Source organism: Bison bison, unplaced genomic scaffold (genome assembly GCF_000754665.1).
Source record: "Bison bison bison isolate TAMUID 2011002044 unplaced genomic scaffold, Bison_UMD1.0 scf7180017864261, whole genome shotgun sequence".
Lineage (NCBI taxonomy): Eukaryota > Metazoa > Chordata > Mammalia > Artiodactyla > Bovidae > Bison > Bison bison.
Window position 1 is genome coordinate 270363 of NW_011494833.1, and position 25265 is coordinate 295627.

General features: G+C 46.8%; 1 protein-coding gene across 1 annotated transcript in view; it reads right to left on the reverse strand.

Moving 5' to 3' along the window:
- Window positions 1–25265, reverse strand: part of LOXL2 (lysyl oxidase-like 2) — a 119006-nt gene that overhangs the window by 81411 nt on the left and 12330 nt on the right. Inside the window, exon 2 of the mRNA XM_010848211.1 lies at window positions 4212–4636. Coding sequence (XP_010846513.1) covers window positions 4212–4566 — 355 coding nt within the window. The 5' untranslated portion in view covers window positions 4567–4636. The remainder of the gene's footprint in view (window positions 1–4211; window positions 4637–25265) is intronic.

A 25265-nucleotide genomic window follows, 5' to 3' on the forward strand; every position in this document is an offset into this window, starting at 1 on the left:
CTAATTAATTAATTAATTATTTTTTTAAAATGCCAGATAATCAGAAGCAAAACTTCATTTTACTCCTTCCACTCATTTACCCTAAGAAGATGCTTCTCCTGATGAAAGGAGAAGAGATGTACCAACAAGTTAACAGATCATTTGGAGAGAAAAGATCATAAATATAATTCTATTTGAAATCCAGCATTCCCCTGGCTGTCGGGGCAATGGAGATACTTCAAGCTAGGAGCTTCGGGGCCCCACTGCAGTCATCTGCTGTCTTCATCACTCTGATCTGAAGAATGACGCAGTGAGGGGGGGGGGTTACATTAAACCTCAGATCTGAAGACTCGCAAAGGAGAGCAAACATCTGAGGTTCGGGGAGGCTGCGATTCCATCCAGAGAGTGAGAAATGGGGCAGCTGTCCCCTCCAGAACTCTCTACAGGCCCATGAGGTCTCTAAGCTCAGAGATGCTTTGGGAGAAAAGATCTATTGACAGGCTGGGCTGGAAACCTGGAATATCCCTGGTGCTCTCCCTGGCTTCATTACTACAGCCTGAACTTGAGAAGTTCACCTACAGTGTTTCTGATTCATCCAAAGAGCTGTCTAAACGCCATCAGAGCACATCCCAGGGCACGGGTCACTATGCCAAGTACTGCTTGCCAACTATTTTCTGTTTCGTTTTGGCTACACTGCACAGCATGTGGGATCTTAGTTCCCCAACTAGAGATCAGATCTGTACCCCCTGCATTGGAAGCACAAAGTCCCAACCACTGGACTGCCATGGAAGTCCCTTGCCAACTGTTTTTAATATTTTTCAAAATCAAACTGAATCAGCATTGGTGGTATAGTGGTGAGCAAAGCTGACTTCCATATCAAACTGAATCATGATTAATGATTATTGACTGAATGTTCACCATGCACCCAGTGTTAAAAATCCTAAACTGATGCTGATGAGATTCAAATATATTTTACATCTAAAGAGTCTCTTGGGATAAACCAACTACCACTTTACATAGACAGGATAATGCTTAAAGTCCCAGAGACAGGACAGTTAAAAATTTTTTTAGCGTCTCTTTCTCCCTTCCTCTCTTTGATACCTATTCTTTCCTAAATCTTGATGGTCTCAATATCCCCAGAGAGGACCCTTCAGTACTCTTAGTTTGTCACCTCCTCTCTCCAATGACTCTCCTCATCCTACATCATCTAGTATCCCATGGTCATAGCTTAGACTTTGAATTACAAACTATCTCACCCCTTCCCCAATCTCCATTTCAACGCCTCTAGTGTGTATCTGCGTCCATGAGCCCACCTTTCTAGCACACTCCTTCTACTACTGCAATCTCAGCTCACAATCTGTTGATCTTACCAACTTTCCCCAGTCCTTCAGTGGCTTCCTGGAGTACCTTGTTACCTACCCAACTTGGACTCCATGGACCTTGATTTTAATCATTCCCTTGAAAATTCCCTCTACTCCTGTGAACTTTTCTCCATTCATCATCCTTGGATGGCAAAGTCTGAGCCATGCTAACTCACTTCTCTAGCTACCCCGTACCTGCTCCTGAGCAGGTGAGTGGGGGATGGGGGGAAAATCATGCCCATCTTACCTGATGACAGGTAAATTTTAAGTTTAGGTAGACAGAAAATAAAGATGTCACTAGAAAAACCCCAAAGTCATTGAAAAATATATGTTATAAAATAATCAGGCTTAGAGAGCCTGGAATAGAAAACATAAATCTGATGTTACCTCTAGATCACTCAGCAAGCAGAAAAAAAAAGAGATGTGAAAGGCTAGAGAAGTTATCCAGGAGTTTTTGTAAAGAAGACAGGAAATGGGTTTTAAAAGCCTAGCACAACAGTCCATCGGGTCGAAAAAGAGTCAGACATGACTTAGCAACTAAACAGCAACAACAAAAAGATGCGAATACATCTTTGCTGCTTTTACTTGAATCACGGTAAGGAATGCAGAGTCAGCTTCAGAGAACAGTTTACACTAACTGCAGTCTCTTGATCCAGTTATCCCAAAAGGACATATTTAATGACACAGAAGTGAGACATGTATGAGATGAGATTTCCTCTCTCCTAGAATTTCTAGAATAATTGAAAGCCAGGGTTAGGAGGGACTAGAACAGTGATCAATTTCAGGGACTCCCAAACCTGGCTACATGTACAAGCACATTCAAAAGTTACAGAGTCCAAGGCTCCATCTAGACCTTAACCCAGAATACGAGGGGTTAGCTCCCTGGAAGATTCTAATGCCATTAGCGTGGCTGGTGGCTCAGAAGATAAAGAATCTTCCTGCAAAGCAGGAGACCCAGGTTCGATCCCTGGGTCTGGAAGATCCCCTGGAGTAGGAAATGGCAACCCATTCCAGTATTCTTGCCTGGAGAATTCCATGGACAGAGGAGCCTGGTGGGCCACGGTCCACAAGGTCACAAAGAGTCGGATATGAGTGATCAACTTTCACTTTTAATCAATTTATCCAACAAGAGTTTGGGGACCTCTGCTTGAGTCCAGCAGCCACGCTAACACCTGGGCAGCCGCTCAGCCAAGTGGACAAGGTGCTTTTGCTTTACTAACCTCCAGCTAGGAGGGGTCCTCTAGCTGGAGTTTTTATTTATTTTTTGGCTGCACCACGTAGCATGCAGGATATTAGTTCCCTGACCAGAGATGGAACCCATGCCCCCTGCATTGGGAGCATGAAGTCCTAACCACTGCATCACCAGGGAAGTCCCTGGAGATTTGATTTTATCTTTAATTTTTTTTATTTACTTGGTTGCATTGGGTCTTAGTTGAGGCACTCAGAATCTTCATTGCACTGTGTGAGATCTTTCATTGTGATGTGTGGGCTCAGTAGGTATAGGGCATCGGCTTAGTTGCTTGGTGGCGTGTAGGATCTTAGTTCCCCAACCAGGGATCGAACCTGCATCCCTTGCATTGTATGGTGGATTCTTAACCACTGGACCACTAGGGAAATCCCAAGATTTTATTTTTAAATAATGCCCTTGGTCCTTATCTACTTCCCCACTTACAACCACAGACTATGACAGTTTCAAATGTTCTTAGAGAGCCTAACTTCCTAGTTATCCAAGAGGATAAGCATCTTCCTGTAAAGCATACAGTTAATTAGGTCAGTACAGGACAGAGCCCCAGGTTCTGGGCTCCACCACCTGCCCTCCCTCAAAATGATCTCCCCCCAATTTTTTTCAGTGTATTGACTAAGCTTATCATGAGTGGAAAGAAGAAGCCAATCAAAGTGAAAAAGACACTTCCCTGGTGGTCCAGCGGCTAAGTAAGACTTCTGGCTCTCAGTGCAGGGGGACTGAGTTCAATCACTGGTCAGGGAACTAGATCCCACAAGCTACAACTAAGAGTTCGAATGCCACCATCTAAAGATCCTGCATGCTGCAACCAAGACTGGCACAGGCAAATAAATAAATATTAAGAAAAAAACCCCCACAAAATGGAAAACAGAAAGCAACTCTGTTCTTATCCTGGCCAAGCCCAGCATGCTAATACTAAAAGCCTGAACTCTACCCCTTCAGGAGAATGGTAGAGTCAGGGATGCTAGCCTATGGGCAGCCCTTGTGACAAAGAGCAACAGGCTCTTATGAAGGAATGGTTAGGAGAAAGGCACCGTGTCCCCCTGGCTGATGCAACCCCAGGCAGTGCACAAGGCTTGAGAGATGACCATAGACGGACCTTGGTCACTACCTAGGGTCACTTCCTGGTGTAGTTGGCTCAGGACCAGGCTGCCAGATTTTGTGTCCTTAAACCAGGAAAGTAAAAGTGAAAGTCACTCAGTCGTGTCCCTCTGTTTGCCACCCCATGGACTATGGTCCATCAGGCTCCTCTGTCCATGGAATTTCCCAGGTGAGAATACTGGAGTGGGTTGCCATTTCCTTCTCCAGGGGACCTTCCCGATCCAGGAATGGAATCTGGGTCTCCTGCCTGTCAGGCAGATTCTTCACCATCTGAGCCACCAGGGAAGCCCCAAACCAGGAAAGTCGTGGGCAAAGCAGGACTGGGGGGAGGGTCACTGTCTCCCTCCCGCACACCCCTGCATTCCCGCCTTCCAGCATAGACACACAGGCTGCCCAGATGGAGTATTATCAGGGATTCCTACTTGACAGTAACTGCAGCTTCGTTTAGGAGGCTACCCCCCTGGAAGCCTGTTGCCGCTCTCTCCAGGCGACCCCAGAACTCAGTTCCCAAGCGCAGAGCGATTTACCTTCCCCTTTGCCGTAGGAGGAACTGGCAGTCCAGGACTTGGCCTCCACGTAGCCCAGCTCCCGGCAGACGACGTGTGCGGCGTGGATGGTGAAGTCATCATCGCACACGGTGCCCCACTGGCCGTCGTAGTACACCTCCACCCGGCCCTCGCTGTGCTTCCGCTTCTGGCCCGCCAGGCGCAGCTGGATCTTGGCCACGTCGGAGGGCACCTCAGGCCGGTGGTACTCGGGGGCAGGCTCCTGGAAGTACTCGGGGTAGTGGCGCCAGCTTTCGTACTGCGCCAGGCTTAGCGTGGGCAGGAGGGCGAGCAGGGCCAGACAGCGGCAGAGGCAGGAGCTGCCGCGCCGCTCCATCCCTGTCCTCAGGCTGGGGGACCGAACGCGGGCGGGCACTTGGCGCTCAGGACCAAAGCGCAGGAGTTTCCTGGAAGAGGGGAGAGTTTCGGGTTACAGATGTCTAGGAAACGGCCAGTGATTTCATACTCCTTCGCTTAGGATTGAAAGCTCATTCTAGATTCCAACTTCTTCTCTCCTCCCATTGCGCTTCAACCAGACAGGTCTAGGAAGTCCTACCTCTTTGCCCTCTACCCTACCAGATCTCTGAAATGCTTTTTATCAGCGCAGCTTCTGGCAGGAAACAGAGCACACTCAGACTTCATTTGAGTTGAGTTTTTAAAAAGACTGTTTACAGGAATGGATAAAAAAAGAGGTGATATATATATATATATATCATATATATATATGTGGAATATTACTCAGCCATAAAAAAGAATGAAATAATGCCATTTGTGGCAATGGATGGAGCTAGAGATTATCGTATTGAGTGAAGTAAATCTGACAGAGAAAGACAAATATTATATGATATCACTTATATGTAGAATCTAAAAAAAATGGTACAAATAAACCTATTTACAAAACAGAAATACAGTCACAGATGTAGAAAACAAATGAATGGTTACCAAGGGGGAAGGGAGAGCAGGAATAAATTGGGAGATTGGGATTGACATATACACATACATATATATAAAACAGATAACTAATAAGGACTTACTGTATAGCACAAGGAACTCTATTCAATACTCTGTAATGATCTATATGGGAATAGAATCTAAAAAAAGTGGACGTATGTTTATGTATAACTGAGTCACTTTGCTGTACCCCTGAAACTAACACAACATTGTAAATCAATTATACTCCAATAAAAATTGACAAAAGAGAAAAAAAGACCCTAGACAGAGATGTGGACAGAGTTCAAAGAACAAAGGACCATGTAATAACCAGGCTGGCCAGAGGGGGCAGCTGTTATCATTGCCAGTCTTGGGGGTGGTGGAAAGAGTAGCTGAACTCAGAAGGCGGCTGTTGGAGCTGTGGCTTCAGTGAAGGGTCTCAGAACCACATCACAGCAACAGGGGTAAGGGGAACAAGTTCTTGACTTCACTGTCCTCGGGCTTCTAACCTCCTTCTGATGTTCCCCAGTGGGCAAACCCAAGCTGCTGAAGACAAGCCTGTCTCTTGGCGAGTCTCTGCAGATCTGCCTCCTGGGCACAGGGAGGGTGAAGGTGGGGAAGCAGGCTGAAGGGAGGCAGAGGGTCTTCAGCCCTCTTCCCCCTTCTCACCTCTGTGCATCTTGTTCTCCGGGGCCCAGCTCAGAGCCCGCCTTCTTGGGGGCAGCACTCCTACTGACACAGCCCCCCAGGATCTTCCTTCCAACGGGGCTTGTTACCTAGACCTTCTCCTCACCCCTGTCCCCAAATACCTTCATATGCCCAAAGAGCCTACAGACTGCTTAAGGGCAAGACTTGTATCTCCTCCTTCTTTGGCTCCTCCAGAGTAAACATGATAGGTTCATGGACGTGTCTATGGAATGAAAAGGTGATTTGCTCCCAGGAACTGAGTGGCTGGAAAAATGAAGACGTGAGAGTGTCTGTGAAGAGGGCTCGGGGAGACTCCCAGGTAAGGCAGGCTTCCTCCCTCTGGACGTTAGCTGCCCTGAATGGAAATGGCCTCTTCCAGGTGCTGAGATAACACTACGAGACATCGAGTCTCCGTCTCTACTTGTTCACGGGGTGCTGTATCCTCTGCACATATCTGAACCCTCCTCTGGCTCCAGGCGTCCAGACACCCTGACGTGCTGCCCACACACCCCCCAGATCTCAACATGTTTTATATTCTGGATCTCATGGTGGCTGAGGTCACTGAGATAGGAGGCAAAACTCCTTAAACAGTTCTAACACAGGGCCTGTCCTTAGCTGAGCTGAAGTGTAGCCCCAGAGAGCAGTCCTGAGGCACCTCTCCTGCCCTTGGGGAAGCCAAGGAGGCCCAGGCAACAATTCCGTCCCTTTTTAAGTTTCCATCCCTGAGGGCTGCTAGGGACTGAGTGCAGCCTGCTCTGTACACAGAGGGCAGACATAAAGGTCTTTGTGGTGAACAGGAGCAAGAAAGGTTGAGTGGCCTGTCATCAGGCGGCAAGGGAGGATAGGACAGCAGAGTTGAGGGGAGCACGGACTCTGGAGCCAAGCAGTTTGGGCTTGAATCATCATTCTGATGCCAACTAGCTGTGTGACATGGGGCAAAACACTTAACCTCTCTGTGCTTATCAATGTTCCTTATCTATAAAATGGGAATAATAATTGTATCTAGCTCCTAAAATTGTTATGAGGATTGACTGAATGGCACATAATATGCCTTAGAGGAGCATGTGCCAAATAAATATTTTTAATTTTTGTATTTTTAAGATTGTGGTCACCATACCCAGGTGGAGCCTACTTCTAATTCCAAAATGAGGTCCTAGAGCAGAAAATAAAGACTTAGCTCATGTACCTTGATCCTTCCATAATTCAGAGAGATAGGAAGACAGTTTTAAAGGACCACAGGTACTTTCTTTCATGGAAGAGGAAGTAGAGTTGGAAGATAGGGCTCCCAAAGGAAACCAGGACCAGCAGGTAAAAGCTACAGGGGAGCATCATACATTATCAGTTGAATAGGTTGTGTGCATGCTCAGTTGTGTCCGACTCTGCGACCCCATGGACTGTAGCCTGCCAGGTTCCTCCATCATGGAATTTCCCAGACAAGAATATTGGAACAGGTTGCCATTTCCTCCTCCAAGAAACCGTCTTGGCCCAGGGATCGAATCTGCATCTCTTGTCTCCTGCATTGCAGGTAGATTCTTTACCACGGCACCACTTGGAAAGCCATTAACCAGGTTAGGGCCAATCGTATTTCTCAGTTCATAGCACATCACCATCAAGGGAAGACCAGATAACTTCCCAAGAGTAGCCCAGGGCGGATGATCTAACTTGGAGAGAGGTAGTTCCATGTTTGTTGGGATGGCCTGGTCCTGTCATGGGTGCTAGGGTGGAGATGCCAGGGCTTGGCAGACAGTCAGGACCAAGGACTTAGGAAGGCCCTCTGGTTCACTGGAGGTCCAGCGTCCTCATCCTGTGACTCACAGACAAGGCCAGAAAGTTGTGGGGTTCCTGTAATGGCCACTTGCAGATCACAGGCTGACAGGCTAGTATGTGGCTCTGAAAGGACGCCTCATCCCATCCACACTTCATTCCCGTCCCAGCATACTGCCGTCCACGAGCTCATCTATGCCTCACTAGAACCTTGAGGCGCTGGGTGAAAGGATGGGGACTCTTATTCTGCAAGGGAGAAAATCGGGAACTAGAGAGAGAGGACTTTTCTTATTAGACTTCACCAGAGTTGCTCAGTTCGTGCAGGCAAAGCCAGAAGTTATCAACCCCAAGTACCAAAACATCAAAAATCCACGAACACATATAAAAACTGTCCAAATTCTGCCTGGGACACAGATGCCTTTCAGTCAGTCAGTCAGTTCAGTCACTCAGTCGTGTCCGACTCTTTGCGACCCCATGAATTGCAGCACGCCAGGCCTCCCTGTCCATCACCAGCTCCCAGAATTTACCCAAACTCATGTCCATTGAGTCGGTGATGCCATCCAATCATCTCATCCTCTGTCGTCCCCTTCTCCTCCTGCCCTCAATCTTTCCAGCATCAGGGTCTTTGCAAATGAGTCAGCTCTTTGCATCAGGTGGCCAAAGTATTGGAGTTTCAGCTTCAACATCAGTTCTTCCAATGAACATCCAGGACTGATCTCCTTTAGGATGGACTGGTTGTATCTCCTTGCAGTCCCAAGGGACTCTCAAGAGTCTTCTCCAACACCACAGTTCAAAAGCATTAATTCTTCTGCACTCAGCTTTCTTTATAGTCCAATTCTCACATCCATACATGACTACTGGAAAAACCATAGCCTTGACTAGATGGACCTTTATTGGCAGAGTAATGTCTCTGCTTTTTAATATGCTGTCTATGTTGGTCATAACTTTCCTTCCAAGGAGTAACTGTCTTTTAATTTCATGGCTGAAATCACCATCTGCAGTGATTTTGGACCCCCAAAAAATGAAGTCAGCCACTGTTTCCACTGTTTCCCCACCTATTTGCCATGAAGTGATGGGACCGTATGCCATGATCATACCAACATTCCTGACTTCAGTATTCCAATGATGCTGCTCTCCTCGCCCTTACTCCAGCCCTTCACATGTCACCCATCTGATCATACCAGCCTAGACTGGCTTAAGTTTTTCCACCTCAATCAATGTGCTCCATCCACTCCCACCCTTCCCTCTAAAAAGTGTATGTTACAATCCTTCCTGTTCTTCAACATCCTTCCCAGATGTTCCTAATCAGAATCAGTGTCTTCTCTGATTCCCTTTAAAATAGCATCCTGCTTGTGCTTTACCACATTGTCATGTCAGACTCTACTGGCTGCTCGAGTCCCAGGGGCAGAAGACATCTCTTGTCATTTCTACACAGTACCCTGTGTTTCTGGCTACAGCAAACTAGTTTGTAACAGATAAAGTTTCCTGCCAAGGACAACTGGAAAAGGTAGATAAAATGCAAAAACCATGTATTTGAAGTCACTGAAGAGCTATCGAGGCAGCAAGGACTCAAGAAGCCAAGAATCCAAGAGATGAAAAGCGCAGCGAGGTGAACCTTGCACTTGTGTCTGCTTTTCCCCTTAAGCCACTTGCCAATTACAAGGCAGTGGCCAGCAGGCTGGGAAGTTAAGTAAAACTTCAGGCATCCTCCCAGGACTAAGGGCACAGACACTGGGGTTCAGAGCCTGCCAAGGAGGAATAGTCCTGTTTAACAGCGCCAGACTTTCAGATAGGGCTTCTTAAAGAGCTAAACTCTAGAAGTTAGGACAGGGTTATATTCTCCATGTTAGAAAGATCTAACATCCGTATAATTGGAATTTCAAGAGGGGACAAAGAACGTCTGGAAGAAATATTTGAGAAGATAATTGTCAAGAATTATACAAAGCTGATGAAAGCTATCAAAGCCCAGGAAGTATAGTTTACAAAGAAAACCATCCTGGGGCACATCAAAATCAGATCATGGAAAACCCAAGACAAAGAGAAAAGCTTACAAGCAGCTGGAGTATAAAAGTGTTACCTTCAAAGGAGCAACAATAAGATTAACAGCTGGACTCTCACCAGTAAACAAGAAAACAAAGAAGATAATCACATGATGTTTTCAGAGGGTTGAAAAAAAATAAGTCAACCTAGAATCCTGTACTGCTTGGAGAGGATAAAGGTTTTCACAGAAGTGGCAAGACTGTGTCTTCAGAGAATCCACGAGATGGAAATACTAAAGGGAGTTCTTCGGAGCATAGGACCAAGCATCCTAGATGTAGAATGAAGGAAATGGAAGGAGAGGCTATGTAGGTAAATCTGAATGAAGATCAGCTGTGTAAAATAATAATGTCTCATGGGGTTTAAAATGTATGTATCATTGGGAATTCCCTGGTGGTCCAGGGAATTTCTCTGCACTTCCATTGCAGGGAGCACTGGTTCGATCCCTGGTCAGCGAGCTAAGATACTCCATACTGAGTTTTAAGCCAGCTTTTTCATTCTTTTCTTTCACCCTCATCAAGAGGTTCTTTAGTTTCTCTTAGCTTTCTGCCATTAGAGTGGTATCATCTGCCTGAGGTTGTACATACAATTAAATGTTTAAATGCATGTCTCTCAACATTCTGCTGTATTAATTCACTTAACGGAGTGAACACCATTATTATCAAGGCACAGAGAGTTTTGGCAAGTTGCCTCAGTTTGCACTGTTGGTTAAGTGGCAAGGCAGGCTCTGAACAAGGGCCAGCAGGCTGACCTGTGTCCTTTGCCTTCATCTCTGTGCTCCGTAGCCCCAGCCCAGCACTTGTCCCATCCCCTGAGCTTCCCCCCACACGAGAGCTACAGAGGCCTGCAGCTCGTCTATTCATATCTCAAAAAGAAATGGAAAAAATTTGCAGTCTGCAATTTTTTTAAAGAAATTGTAATCCTTGGATTTGCCTATCTATAAACTGGTCCACCCATATTCATGGAGTCTCCAATCTGTGGGAAGGCCAGGGTTCAACTCCTAAATCTTTCTTTGATAAGTGCTCCTGAATTTGTTGCTTCTTTTTTGGGGCCTTCTCCTACTCCTTACTCTGAGGGATTGTGAAAGATTAGACCCAGATGTTTCTCTTTTCTTTTAAAAATAGCTTTAATTTTTTTTCTTTTTTTACTTCCTTATTGCGAAAGTTATACAAGCTGGTAATAAAAATCTGGAGAAGGCAAACAAGTAAAAAGTGGAAAAGAATTTGCAGTAATACCCCACTGGAGAGAACGATTGTCAACACGGTTGTGTCCACCCCTTCCAGCCTTTTTTCTGTGCATCTATGTGCTGTGCGTGCTCAGTTGCTGAGTTGTGGCCAACTCTGCAGCCCCATGGACTATAGCCCCCAGGCTGCTCTGTCCATGGGATTTCCCAGACAAGAATACTGGAGTGGGTTGCCATTTCCTTCTCCATCTGCAGATATATATTTCCTCTTAAAACTTCGAAGAATTTTCTACATACTGCTTTGTAAACTGCTTTTCCTGTTTACCAATCTACTGCAAACATTATGCCTCACTGACTTTTACAAGATTTACAATGCCTTTTACATTCAGTATTATGGATGTGCCATAAGATTGAATAATCTTCCCAGTAAATATTTTACTGCTATTCACATCACTGAAATCAATATCCTTGTAGCTAAAACTTCCCACAATCTTGGGATAAATCCCTAAAAGCAAAATTGCTAGGTTAAAGTGCTAGTAAAAAGGGAACTCTTCTGCAAAACAATATTAAGTGCCTCCAGAAAGACTGCTAGGGTACACTCAACCTGCAGTATGTAGGCTTCCCCACAATCTCAAAATTCTAGCCATGACCATGCTTTCAAAACCTTCTTCGTTTGATAAAGAGGGAGGAAAAAGGTATTCTGTTTTAACCAGCATTTCCTTTACTAGTGAGCCTGACCTTTTTTTCTTCAGCTGTATTTCTTTTTTTTTCCTGGAAATTATCTCTACATGTCTTCTTAAAATTCCCTTTTCTGTTGTATGTCTTTCCCTTACTGCTTTGCAAAATTCATTTTTCACGTTGGTATCCATCCAACCCACAGGAGGAAAAAACTGCTAAAGTCCAAAGAAGAGCTTGGGAGGATGGACAGCAAAATGCCGCAAGGCTACCACCACAGCCCTCCCTCTGCTCTGTGGTGGGCTCCATTCTGCCACCCCCTGCAGATGCTCCCATGTGCCATTTTCCGTTCTGCATTTGAACTGGGGTTCAGCCCCTTCTTGGGGGAGTCCCCAGCTACCAGGGGCGAGGGTGGCCTGTAAGGGAATCTGTTCAGGGTGGTCCCCCTGCTTGTGGTCCCGGCTACAGTGTGAGTCCAGTGACAAGGTTGTTGGCAGGCTGACGACCCAGTTTAGAACCAGGCCCCACTGGGTGTCCCCAGGTGCGGGGATGAGAACCAGAGTCTCAGAGCAGACAAGTGGCCTGGGCCAGTAGCTCTTCGTTCTCCAGCCTCCGCGCTCTGCGCCCTGGGTCCCCTCCCCTCCTAGCACCCAGGGCCCCTGGGGCCAGGGAGTCCTCAAGTCCAAGAGGTGACAGCATGTGGTCCAGGGTGACCGGCACACATGAGTCCATGGGGGCGTTTTGGGTGACCAGGGTCCCAAGCGGGGACCGCAGGCTGACTCTGTGGCCTTAGCTTCCCGCCCCGCTGCAGCAGTGCTGGGGGTTCCACAGCCTCTGCTGGCGAATCAGGACTGGTCAGTTGCGGTTGGCCGGGCTGTACCAGGAGCCCTGGGGGCGGATGTCCCCCCCCTGCTCAAATCGCTCACGCGGAGGCAGCCCTGTTGGTGATGGGTGGGGGGCTCACTGGCCCCGAGACTTACCATGGTGCCTGGCACCTGTTGCTGCTGCTAAGTCATGTCAGTCATATCCAACTCTGTGCGACCCCATAGGTGGCAGCCCACCAGGCTCCTCCATCCCTGGGATTCTCCAGGCAGGAATACTGGAGTGGGTTGTCATTTCCTTCTCCAGTGCGTGAAAGTGAAAAGTGAAAGTGAAATCGCTCAGTTGTGCCCAACTCTTCACTACCCCATGGACTGTAGCCCACCAGGCTCCTCTGCCCATGGGATTCTCCAGGCAAGAGTACTGGAGTGGGTTGCCATTGCCTTCTCTAGCACCTGTTGGGTGCTTATTAAAAATCGATTGGACAATAACAGCATAGGATAGCTCAAAGCAGACCCATTCTCATGATGCTTTTAAAATAAGCTCTAATTCTTGATCATAGGTTAAAGGCCTATTGAAAGCGAAGTGCAGACATTCTTTGTGGTCCAGTGGTTAAGGATCCACCTTCCGATTCAGGGGAGGAGAGTGGGTTCCATCCCTGATCTGGGAACTAAGATCCCACTAAGTTGCCCTGGAGGCAACTAAGATCACCCACCTCTACTGCTGAGCCCCTGACCCACAACTATACAGAAGGCTGGGTACCCCAGCAAAGATCCCCTGAACTGCCACTAAAACCCAACAGCAGCTGAATAAATAAATATTTTTTTAAAAAGTGAAGTAGATGGAGGGGGTTCTTGACGTTCTCATCTTCCATTGTATGGGTCCTCTTACCTCTCGGCTACCCTTCCTCCTGGCATTTGCTGGCACCATTGGTTCCCAGGGAAGAGAATGTTGGGCCTCTTGGAATCAGAACATAAGGATCTGAATCCTGACTTTACCACTTCCAGGCTCTACAGATTTGGGGGTACTTTTGGAGCCTTGATTTCCTCTTGTGATCATGGAAACAGCCTTCCTTTCAGGTGTGTGTGATGATTAAATGAGATAACATGTGGAAATCCCTAGCACAGAGCATAGCTTCATTTACATGCAGTTTCTTCCTGCCTGCCACCTCTGAACCCCTGAGCCTTGTACTCAGTAGGCACTCAAATATTAATTGAATGAATAAATATAAATTTCTATTTAAATCATCATGCCTTATCAAAACTGCCTTTTCCTTCTGATCTAACTGCATAGGTAAGCAAATTGATAAATCCATTCCTTATGAATTTATTGACTTAAGACATTTACCACATTAAGGAATGAATTAGTGATTTTTCTATGAATAGGGAACTTTTATGTTTTAATAAGGAACTCCTAGTCTCTTTCTGTTTTTTTGTTTGTTTGTTTTTGTTTGTTTTTGATTTTTGGCCCCACTATGTGGCATGTGGATTTTAGTTCCCTGACCGGGGACTGAACCCACACTCACCACATTGGAAGCACAAGTCTTAACCACTGGACTGCTGGGAAAGTCCCTGTGAATTTTAATAGCTAAATTTTTCATATTGTGCAATGTTGGAAATAAGGGCAATAGGGTTTTTCATGAGTAGGTGGACCTTCCCCATGCCCTTCAAATCTGCTGACGTGGGTGCCTCTGAAATGCACTTTGTGTGGGAAAGGGGGCAGACAGACACTGGGGTAATTTATGGGAAGTGAAGATCCCCTGGGCTCATAACATCTTACCCCAGCATATAGTCAAGGCTTGTGTCTAGTTGAGAGTCATGCGTTACAAAGTTGGATAGAAGAGGCAGAGTGAGGCATGATCTCACCCCAACCCAACACAGGTGATTTTCAGGGAAATGAACCATCTTGAGACACACACTGGTCTGGCCCCAAAAGGATGAGCCCATAAACCTGTGCTGGACACTGAGGCCCTAAGGGCCCATGAATGCAGGAGGCAATGAGCACTGCTGCTGCTGCTTGGAGGGGAGAACGACAGGCTGACCCTCAGGGAGCAGGGATTCCTCAAGTCCCACTTCCTCTGAGAAGCCTGATCTGGTGACTTCTGCTCTCTCTGCTCCCCTCCAACAACGCCCACAGCTGTGCTCAGAGGCTATGGGGTCTGGGCGTCTCCTCCTCCTGCAAGAGTACCAGGCAGCCCCAGCTCGCTCCACTGTCCCCTGAGGCCATTTCCAAACAGACACTGGCCACAGCAGGACAGAAGGGAAGCTTTCAGGGCAATTCAGGAGGCTCCATCTTTTTGCAGGACAGTATCTGAGATGGTGTTGAGAAGCAAATGTGCTTGACCTTTGGAGGGGGGTCTGGTCCTTTTGGACATTTGCAGACCTTTGGACTAATGGAAGTCACTTCCCCTCTTCACACCTGTTCTATCGGTCCTCAGTCAGAAGATTTGATTTCACTAAAGAAATCAAAAAGCTGCATGGAGATGTATCTGATACCACAGTTCAGAGAGCTTTTAGACAATAGAAAGGTCTATTCTCAGCTTCACCTATGAACACCTCCAAGGTCATCAACAGCCCAAGAGTCTACGCCAGTGAGGTTGCATCACCATCCATCACAGAAACTCTAGGAATAGCCTCTACCCTGAACACAAGCCAACTGGGTCAGCAAAACATTTCTGTAGCTGATTCACACGTACCAAACAAGGCTCAGGTTTCACCAACCCTCTCCAGGTATGCAGAGGAAAATTTCACAAGAGGAAGATCCACTTTGCAGAGTCTTCTGTTAAAACCTCATCTGAGTGAACTCCAGGCACTACTGCAGCAGACGGACTTAATTCTTCACACAGTTTGGCTCAGGAGAAGGTCATCATCAGGGGGTCAGGGCAAGATGCCCGGGATTCCCTGGTGGTACAGTGGATAAGAATCCACCTGCCAATGCAGGGTACACGGTCCTGGAAAATTTCACATGCCACAGGGCAACTAAGCCCCAGCACCACAACTACTGAGCCAGCGCTCCAGAACCCATGAGCCATAACTACTGAACCTGTGCTCCGCAACAAGAGAAGCCACCTCAATGAGAAGCCTGCGTACCACAAGGAAGAGTAGCCCCCACTCACTGCAATTAGACACAGCCTTCGCAAAGCAACGAAGACACAGGACAACCAAAAATAAAAATAAATTAAAAATTTTTTTAAAGGCAAGGTGCCCAAGGACCTCAGTATTTGACTAACATGAATAAGAGCCAGCCAGAAATCGACTGTGACCGTGCCTTATCAGAAAGTAGTAAGTTATCTCTCCCTGGGCTGTTGGCTAAGCAGGTGAGGACATTCTTCCATTCAATTCAATCCATTTAAGGACACAAGTTCACATAGTTGATACTTTAAGCATTGCAGACAAGAAGTCCTGTAGCCCCCAGGGGGTGTCTGGGAGAGATGGGGAAAGAATTCCTTGACAGACCCAGGACTTTAAATCCCAGACATTCCTGATAAACATCAGCCAGAATCAGCTCACCTTCCGCAAGAGCCTAGAGCACCCCCTGCATGCAGCCACGCCTTCAGGCAGCCTGCACATTCATCCTCTGTGGAGAATGGGCTGCGCATAACACCACCTCCTATTGCCACTAAGCACACAGCCCAGTGGTGTAGAGCCACACAGGGCTGGGTTCAGATCCCTCTTCTATCACACGTTAGCTCTGAGACCTCAGGCACCCTCAGATTTCCTAAGTCTCAGAATTTCATCTATAAAATGGAAATAATATGCATGTGTGTGATCAGTCACTCAGTCGTGTCCAGTTCTATGCAACCCCATGGACTGTAGCCCACCAAGCTCTTCTGTCCATGGGATTCTCCAGGGAAGAATACTGGAGTGGGTTGCCATTTCCTACTGCAGGGGATCTTCTTGAACTAGGAATGGAACCCGCATCTCTTACATCGCCTGTATTGGCAGGTGGATTATTTACCACTATGCCTCCTGGGAAGCCACAGAAACATATGTACTTAAAAGCAACTTTTTGAAGCAAAAAACAAGCAACATCTTCATTTCAGGACTCTCACAAAAGACAAAGATTATGTTTCTTAAGTTCCTGACCCATGGTAGGCGGTCCCCCAAAATCAGGTAAAATATTTTGGTTCAAACAGGTGTTGCCTGATAGATTTTTTTTTTTAGCCATTTCTTTTCTTTTTTTTTTTTTACATTTATTTGGCTGCATCAGGTCTTCGTTGCATCACCAGGAATCTTTGTTGTGATGCACAGACTCTCTAGTTATGGCGCACAGGCTCCAGAGTGTGTGGGTTTAGTTGCTTCAAGGCAAGTGGGATCTTAGTTTTCCAAACAGGGATTGAACCTGGATCCCAGGTCCCCTGCATCGCAAGGTGGATTCTTAGCCACTGGACCACGAGGGAAGATCCCTTCCTGCTAGAGTTGACTCAAGTTGTTCAAGTGCTAACTACCGTTTTAGTTGATGCTAAATGCTTTTCCCTGGTCAGTAAAGAATTAATCTGCAATGAAAGAGGCTGCCTGCAATGTGGGAGACCACTTGCAATGTCGGAGACCTGGGTTTGATCCCTGGGTTGGGAAGATCCCCTAGAGAAGGAAATGGCAACCTACTCCAGTATTCTTGCCTGGGAAATCCCATGGACAGAGGAGCCTGGCCAGCTAGTTCATGGGGTCATAAAAAGTCGGACACGACTTGGGGACTAAACCACCACCACCAAACTGTATAATGTAGGTGGTTGTATTTAATTTTGTGCTTCAGATTTCCCCAAGTGTTATTAATATTTAGGAACCCTCAAGGATGAGCTTACATAGTTTCTCCTGGATTCAGCTCTTGCAAGAAAATACTTGAAAACTAGAGACAGACATTTTTCCAAAGAATACACAATATTAGAGAAAAGCTTAGGTACCAAAACAAAAGGTGTGTTCACATGTGCTGTGTAAACTATGTAGGTGCTAAATTGTGCCAAATTCCATGGGAATGGTGGGCTCCATGGAGTCTTCAATGCCTACAAATAAGACTGTCAAACAGGCCTGAAGTCAACCAATGCTTCCTGGTCTTGCTGGGAATTGGGGCTCAGGATGTGGTCAGAAGGAGAGAAAAAAGTTTTAAGCCTGGATCTTGCTAAGATTTCTCAGTTCATTGTGAACAGCGCTCCTTCAATTGATTCACATCATTTGTTGGAGCTCCAAAACATATATCACCCCTGGAACTTTCCAGTACATTCTAGAAATGCTTATGTTTATATTTTATTGAAGCTTAGTGAATTTACAATGTTGTGTTAACTTCTGCTGTACAGAAAAGTGACTCAGTTATATATACATTCTTTTAAATGTTCTTTCCCATTATGGTTTATCCCAGATATTGAACATAGTTCCCTGTGCTATACAGTAGGACTTTCTTGTTTATCCATTCTATATGTAATAGTTTGTATCAGCTGACCTCAAACTCCCACTTCATCACTCCTCCATATCCCCCTCCTTTGGTAACCGAAAGTCTAGAAACCCTGATTTCTATGATTCCAGGCATGGCACTGTACTGATAATGGATGACTATCTGAAAGTCCTATACTTAATTTGGACCCAAAGGGGCTTCAAGAGGAAAAGGAGATGTAAAATTGGAATTTCCAGGGTCCTTTTCTTAGGCTGTTCTTTTGATAGCTGAATTTTTCCACTTAGGAAGGAACATCAAAGGCATACTCAAAAAAAAAAAAAAAAAAAAACCTCTGAGTCTCAAGATTTCCTAGCTGCTGCTACTGCTAAGTCGCTTCAGTAGTGTCCGACTCTGTGCGACCCCAGAGATGGCAGCCCACCAGGCTCCCCCGTCCCTGGGATTCTCTAGGCAAGAACACTGGAGTGGTTTGCCATTTCCTTCTTGGGACTACTCAAATATTTGTTTCTCTTCCCCTAAAAGCAATCCCGTCTGAATGACATCATCATCTACCTGAGAAAAGGCATTCTATATTGTAGAACTTGCTGCAGCAACAGTATTTTCTGAAAAGTTGAGTTGCTTTGGACTTCCCCAATGCAGTCTTAAATAATACAACAGACCTCAGCCTCTTACCACTGATACCCGAGTGTCAAAAGATACCCAATATAACCAACTATTTCCTAGTCTATAACAAAGACATGTGGGCCTTCCCTGGTGTACAGCAGTAAAGAATCCACCTGCCAATGAAGGAGATGTGAGTTTGATCCCTGGGTTAGCAAGATTCCATGGAGTAGGAAATGACAACCTACTCCAGTATTCTTGACTAGAGAGTCCCATGGACAGAGGAGCCTGGTGGACTACAGTCCATGGGGTCACAGATTTAGTGACTAAACAACAAAACAAAGATATGCATAGATAAGGAGGGGAAACACACTATAAAAATTCTACACTATTTGTGGGATTTCCCTGACTGTCCAGTGGTTAAGACTCCGAGGTTCCCCTGCACGGGGCGTGGGTTCCATCCCTGGTCAGGGAACTAAGATCCCACACTCTGTACAGTGTGGCCAAACAAGAAAACATCATTATACACTATTTGTGGATAGTGCATTTAGCTAAACAAGGACTGTTCTTAACAAACTGATCTTCTTAACTCTTTCTACATACCAACATGACCATCTAGGGCCAGAACCTTCTACAACAGGCCTCCCTTGGGCTCCAGCTTTGTGTGATTGGCCTCACCTTCTCTGAGAGCCATGGTAGGTAAATGACTCCTTGCTTCCAGCACTTGCTCTGCATCTTGTGTTCTGGGGCTCCCAGTAATGGGCCCACTGTCCCCATTGGGAAGCACTGCATCAGCAAGCATGGGGCTCCCCAGTCGGGAGCAGTGGCCCTTGATGCAAAGGCCACTTGCTTAGTGTCTCTGAACAACAGAGCAAGGAGCTCAGCTGGTTTTTTTCACCCAGACATAATTCTCTGCTTGATGTCTCTGCCAGACGTCGGCACTCAGATCTGGGGTCAGAGGTGGGGTGAGGGCTGTCTCCTCCATCAGACCCTCCCCCTGACACCCGCCAGGGGATTCCTGCTCTAGCAGCAGAAGTGATGAATGGTCCTCTTTCATGGCCCAGAGCGCACGGGAGAGGCTACCCCAGCTGTGGTCTCTGGCTGCTCCTGGCCCCACACGGAACACATTCCTCTATGGAGGAGGGCTGTCTTGGGTGGACAGAGAGCGATCAGAGAATGAGGGAAGCGGGCGGGAACAAGGGGGTCCTTTTGAACCACCTCAGACAAGAATGCAGACTCTGACACCAGGCTTGGCCAGGGCTGGTCCATCTGGCCCCTGGCCAAAGAGTCCACCTCCGTCCTGTCTATTTCTGGCCACAGGGTGGGAATGTTCAGGGCCCAGTGAAATGGCCAGAAGGTAGGCATCCAGAGCTGAATTTCTGTCTGCTTTCAGAAAGAGGCCTTTGTCCGGCATAATTTGTTGTGACCGATCGGGGTGCCCCACAGTCCATCTCCGGCCCTGGGTGGAATCTCATTCTGACCAGGCTGTTTCCTGGGGGGGATGAAGGTACAATTTCAAACACTTCAAAATGAACCACTGGAGACTGTCAGATGGAATCAGAAAAGGAAAGCCAAATATATAGTGTCTGTAAGAGACACATCTTTTAATTAATTTATTTATTTTGGGCTGTGCTGGGTCTTCATGGCTAGCTTTCTTTAGTTGCAACAAGTGGGCTTTTCCTTGCAGTGGCTTCTCCTGTTGCAGAGCACAGGCTCTAGAGTACTGGTTCAGTAGTTCTGGCATACAGGCTTAGTTGCCCTGAGGTATGTGGGATCTTCCTGGACCAGGGATGGAACCCATGTCCCCTGCACTGGCAGGCGGATTCTTAACCACTGGACTACCAGGGAAGCCCTAAGAGACACATCTTATTTCCACAGATTGTAGCCCATAAAGAAGGGGCAGTTGCTGTTGTTCAGCCGCTCAGTTGTGTCTGACTCTTTGCGACTCCATGGACTGCTGCATGCCAGACTTCCCTGTCTTTTACCATCTCCTGGAGTTTGCTCAAACTTGTCCATTGAGTTGGTGGTGCCATTCAAACACTCATCCTCTGTCATCCCCTTCTCCTCCTGCCTTCAATCTGTCCAATCATCAGGGTCTTTTCTAATGAGTTGGTTCTTCCCATCAGGTGGCCAAAGTATCAGGTCTTCAGCTTCAGCATCAGTCCTTCTAATGAATATTCAGGACTGATTTCCTTTAATATTGACTGGTTTGGTCTCCTTGCAGTCCAAGGGACTCTCAAGAGTCTTCTCCAACACCACAGTTCAAAAGCATCAATTCTTTGGCACTCAGCCTTCTCTATGGTCCAACTCTCATATCCATACATGGCTACTGGAAAAAACCATAACTTTGACTAGATGGACCTTTGTTGGCAAAGTAATGTCTCTGCTTTTCAATATGCTGTCTAGGTCTGTCATAGCTTTACTTAGAAGGAGCAAGCATCTTTTAATTTCATGGCTGCAGTCACCATCTGCAGTGGTTTTTGAGCCCAAGAAAATAAAGTCTGTCACTGTTTCCATTGTTTCCCTCCCCTTACCAAGGGCAGAGGAGATCCAAAATCAGTGCTGCTGCTTGAAGGCAGAGGAAGCGGGGTGAGGTGGGGATGATCATCAAGTTCAAGTTGGCCACCCCCCATCAGCCCCTAAAAAAATGGAGATATGATTTGACTGCTGCTGCTGCTGCTACGTCACTTCAGTCATGTCCGACCCTGTGCAACCCCATAGACGGCAGCCCACCAGGCTCCTCCATCCCCAGGATTCTTCAGGCAAGAATACTGGAGTGGGTTGCCATTTCCTCTTCCAATGCATGCAAGCATGCTAAGTCATTTCAGTCATGTCTGACTCTGTGCGACCCTATGCACAGCAGCCCACCAGTCTCCTCTGTCCACAGGATTCTCTAGGCAAGAATACTGGAGTGGGTTGCCATTTGACTACAGGATAATTTTTTTTTTCCATGTGTGCTCAGTCATGTCCGACTATTTGTGACCCCGTGGACTGTAGCCTGCCAGGCTCACCTGTCCATCGGATTCTCCAGGCAAGAATACTGGAGTGGGTTGCCATTTCCTTCTCCAGGGGATCTTCCCAACCCAGGGATCAAACCCACATTTCTGGTGTTTCCTGCATCGGCAGGTGGCTTCTTTACCACTAGCACCACCTGGGAAGCCCACTGTATAACATACAGTGATGCAAAAAGCACGGCGCTGGCACCTGAGAGTGATCCCAGATTCACATCTGGCTTCTGCAAATACAGAAGGGTCTCAGGGTTTTAGTGGGTTCCATAAGAAGTGTCAAGTGCCCAGGACAGTCAGTGACTGGCTCAGAGCCAGTGCTAAATGAGTGGTCACTGTTACAGTTACAAAATCAGCGACAACCTGGAAAAATTCTAGGAGGTCTGTCACTTCACCCATCGACCACTCTTTCTTCTATTTCTGTTTTTGGTCATACCATGAGGCTTGGGCTTGCAGGCTGTTAGTTCCCCAACCAGGGATTGAACCCAGACCAGGGAATTCCCACCCTCTGAACACTCTTAACACAGCACTTGGATAACGGGTTTTAACCATCTCCCCACCTCCCCCCGACTTCCAACACAGACACACTCTCAGACATCCTTTCTCAGAGCTAACAGTCAAGTAGCCAAAGTGGTCTGAATTTCCATGCCACTTTGAAGGAGGTATTAAGATCCATAAAAGGTAGGGAAGAGAGGAGAACAGATGTCAGGCCAGGATAGGGTGCAAATTTGGCAAGTAATCCAATCACTGCAAATAAGTCTTTTTTCCAGGGGAGGAAGTGTAGTGGGGGATGGGGCGACTGCATGCAAATCTCTGGAGAACTGGTCTGGGCAGACACTATGGTAGACAGGGGCTCGGACAGCTGGGGGTAAGAGGAGCCCACTGGGGTGGACGCGTAGGTGAGTAGGGGGAGTCCTGGCATGGAGGGAGTGTACACACCAGCTTTTCTTTAAATCCTTTTTTTTTTTTTTTGGCCACACCGAACAGCTTGTGGGATTTTAGTTCCCCAACCAAGGATGGAACTCAGGCCCCCAGCAGAGGAAGCACAGAGTTGTAACCACTGGACCACCAGGAAAGAAGTCCTCAGACTAGTTTTTCTAAGAGATGGACTCTCAAAATGGCTAAGGAGGGACTTCTCTGGTGGTCCGGTGGTTAAGAATCTACCTGCTAATGCAGGGGATTTGAGTTCGATCCCTGCTCCGGGAAGATTCCACATGCTGCAGAGCAAGTAAGGCCATGAGCCACAACTGCTGAACCTAGCGCCCTAGAGCTGTGCTCTGCAACAAGAGAAGCCACCGCACGGGGAAGCCCGCACACCAAAACTAGAGTAGCCCCCCCTTGCCACAACTAGAGAAGGCCCTCACACAGCAACGAAGACTCAGTGCAGTCAAAAACAAATAATTTTTTAAAAACAGCCAAGGAGCTCAGGTTTTAAGTGACATACTCCTCAAGCCCTCTCTATTTAGCCCATGCCTCGGGGGGCTTCCCAGATGGTGCTAGTGGTAAGGAACCCGCCTGCCAATGCAGGAGACATAAGAGATGCAGGTTTGCTCCCTGGGTCGGGAAGATGTCCTGGAGGAGGACATGGCCACCCACTCCAGTATTCTTGCCTGGAGAAGCCCATGTACAGAGGAGCCTGGCGGGCTACAGTCCATGGGGTCGCACAGAGTCAGATACAAGTGAAGCTAAGCAGCTTCACACGCATGCCTCACACACGCATGCTTCAGGGAGTGACAGTCACAGCAGGGCTCAGCTGTGGCTTTAGACACCTTCTGTGTCTCCAGAAGCTTCCAGGTCAAGCTTCCTTCCAAGCAATGCAACCTGATCCAACAGTCACTTCATCACGCCTGAGTCCCTTAGATGAGAAGTAGACCCCAGGGCCCAGGGAAGGAAGGAACAGCTGGTATAGAGGCCAGGGCCACATAGAAATGTCTGGTGGCCTGTCTAGAAATGTCTGGTGGCTAAGCGGAGGGCGCAGGAGTGCTGTCCTCAAGTTTGTTAAGAGCCCATGATCTGGGATCCTCCTGTCCATAGAAACCCTGGCTCCCTTCCAGAAGTCCAGAGAGTAATAGCAGCAGGTACCAACTGCCACCTCACCAAAACCAGCCAGGCTCAGCTCACAGCGCCAGCTGGCACTGTGTCAAGAAACTGACATCCACAGTGTATTTACACAGAGAGCCACAAGTTCTTACTCTTACTGAGGAAGGCTGACTTTCTCAGCTACTTTTAGAACTGATCAATTTCTAATGTCGGTGCATCAAAAGACACTATCAAGGGGACTTTCCTGGTGGTCCAGTTAAGAATTTACCTGCCAGTCCCTGGTCTGGGAACTGAGATCCCATAGGCTGTGGGGCAACTAAGCCCCTGTGCCACAACTACTGAAGCCCATGCACCCTGTGCTCTGCAATACGAGAAGCCGCTGCAATGAGAAGCCTGTGCGCTACAACCAGAGAGTAGCCACACTCGACGCAACTAGAAGAAACCTACACGCAGCACAGAGGAGTCTGTATGCCACAACAAAGACCCAGTGCAGCCATAAATAAATCAATGAATATTTTTTTAAAAAGACACTATCGTGATGCTTCATGAACCAGAGCAGCAGCAATTGGGGGAGAAAAAAGGGTGTGCGTGTGTGCTGAGTCACATCTCTTTGCAACCCTATGGACCATAGCCCTCTAGTCTCCTCTGTCCACGGGATTCTCCAGACAAGAATACTGTATTGGTTTGCTGTGCCCTCCTCCAGGGGATCTTCCCAAGCCAGGGATCAAACCCGCATCTTTTATGTCCCCTGCATTGGCAGGCAGGTTCTTTACCACTAGTGACACCGGGGAAGGCCAGAAAAAAGGGTGTACTAATCGATTATTTATTGTACTGTTTACATATCTGTTTCCCTCCTAATACTGTGAACCCCTTGGAGGGTAGATACATCCCCAGGTCCTCTGTGTCCAGCATAGAATAAATACTGAGTAAATGTGATGTGAATTGAGAAAAAGAAATATCAACAAACTGAAAAGACAATCCACAAATAGGACAAAATATTTGTAAACCATATATCTGAGAAAGATCTAGTATCCAGGATATATAAAAACTCCTAAAATTCAATAACAAAAAGACAAGCTATCTGATTTAAAAATGGACCCAGGACTTGACTAGGCATTTCCCTGAAGAGACATACAAATAACTGAAAAGCACATGGAAAGATGCTCAATATCATTAGTCATTAGGGAAATGCAAACGAAAACCACAGTGAAGTACCACTTCACACCCACTAGGATGGCTATAATTTTTTTTAAGTGGAGAAAAGTAGGTGTTGGTGAAGAGGTGGAGAAACCGGCAGCCTCATTGCTGTACAGATATAAAATGGTGCAGCCACTATGGAAAATAGATCGACAATTCCTCAGAAAGTTTAACCAAGTATTACCATATGACCCAGCAATTCCACTCCTACTTATATACCCAAGAGGATTGAAAACAGATGTTAACACAGAAATTTGCACACAAATATTTAAAACAGTGCTGTTCATGATCACCAAAAGGTAGAAACAACCCAAATGTCCATCAACAGTGAATGAATAAATAAAATAGGGGTGTGTCCTCACAGTGGAATATTATTATTGGGTCAGAAAAAGGAATAAAATGTGGATACATGCCATTACATGAATGAAACTTCAAAATATTGTATGAACTAAAAGAAGCTAGACAATACCATATATTATGTGGCATGGCATGTGAAGTCGCTCAGTCGTGTCCGACTCTTTGTGACCGCATGGACTGCAGCCCACCAGGCTCCTCTGTCCATGGGATTCTCCAGGCAAGAATGAATCCTTTATATGAAATATCCAGAATTGGTAATAGAGAGACAGAAAATAGATTAGTGGCTATTCAGGGGTGAGTGTAAGGGGATGGGAGGAAGAGGAGATGGCTAAGATATACAGTTTTCTCTTTGTGATGGTT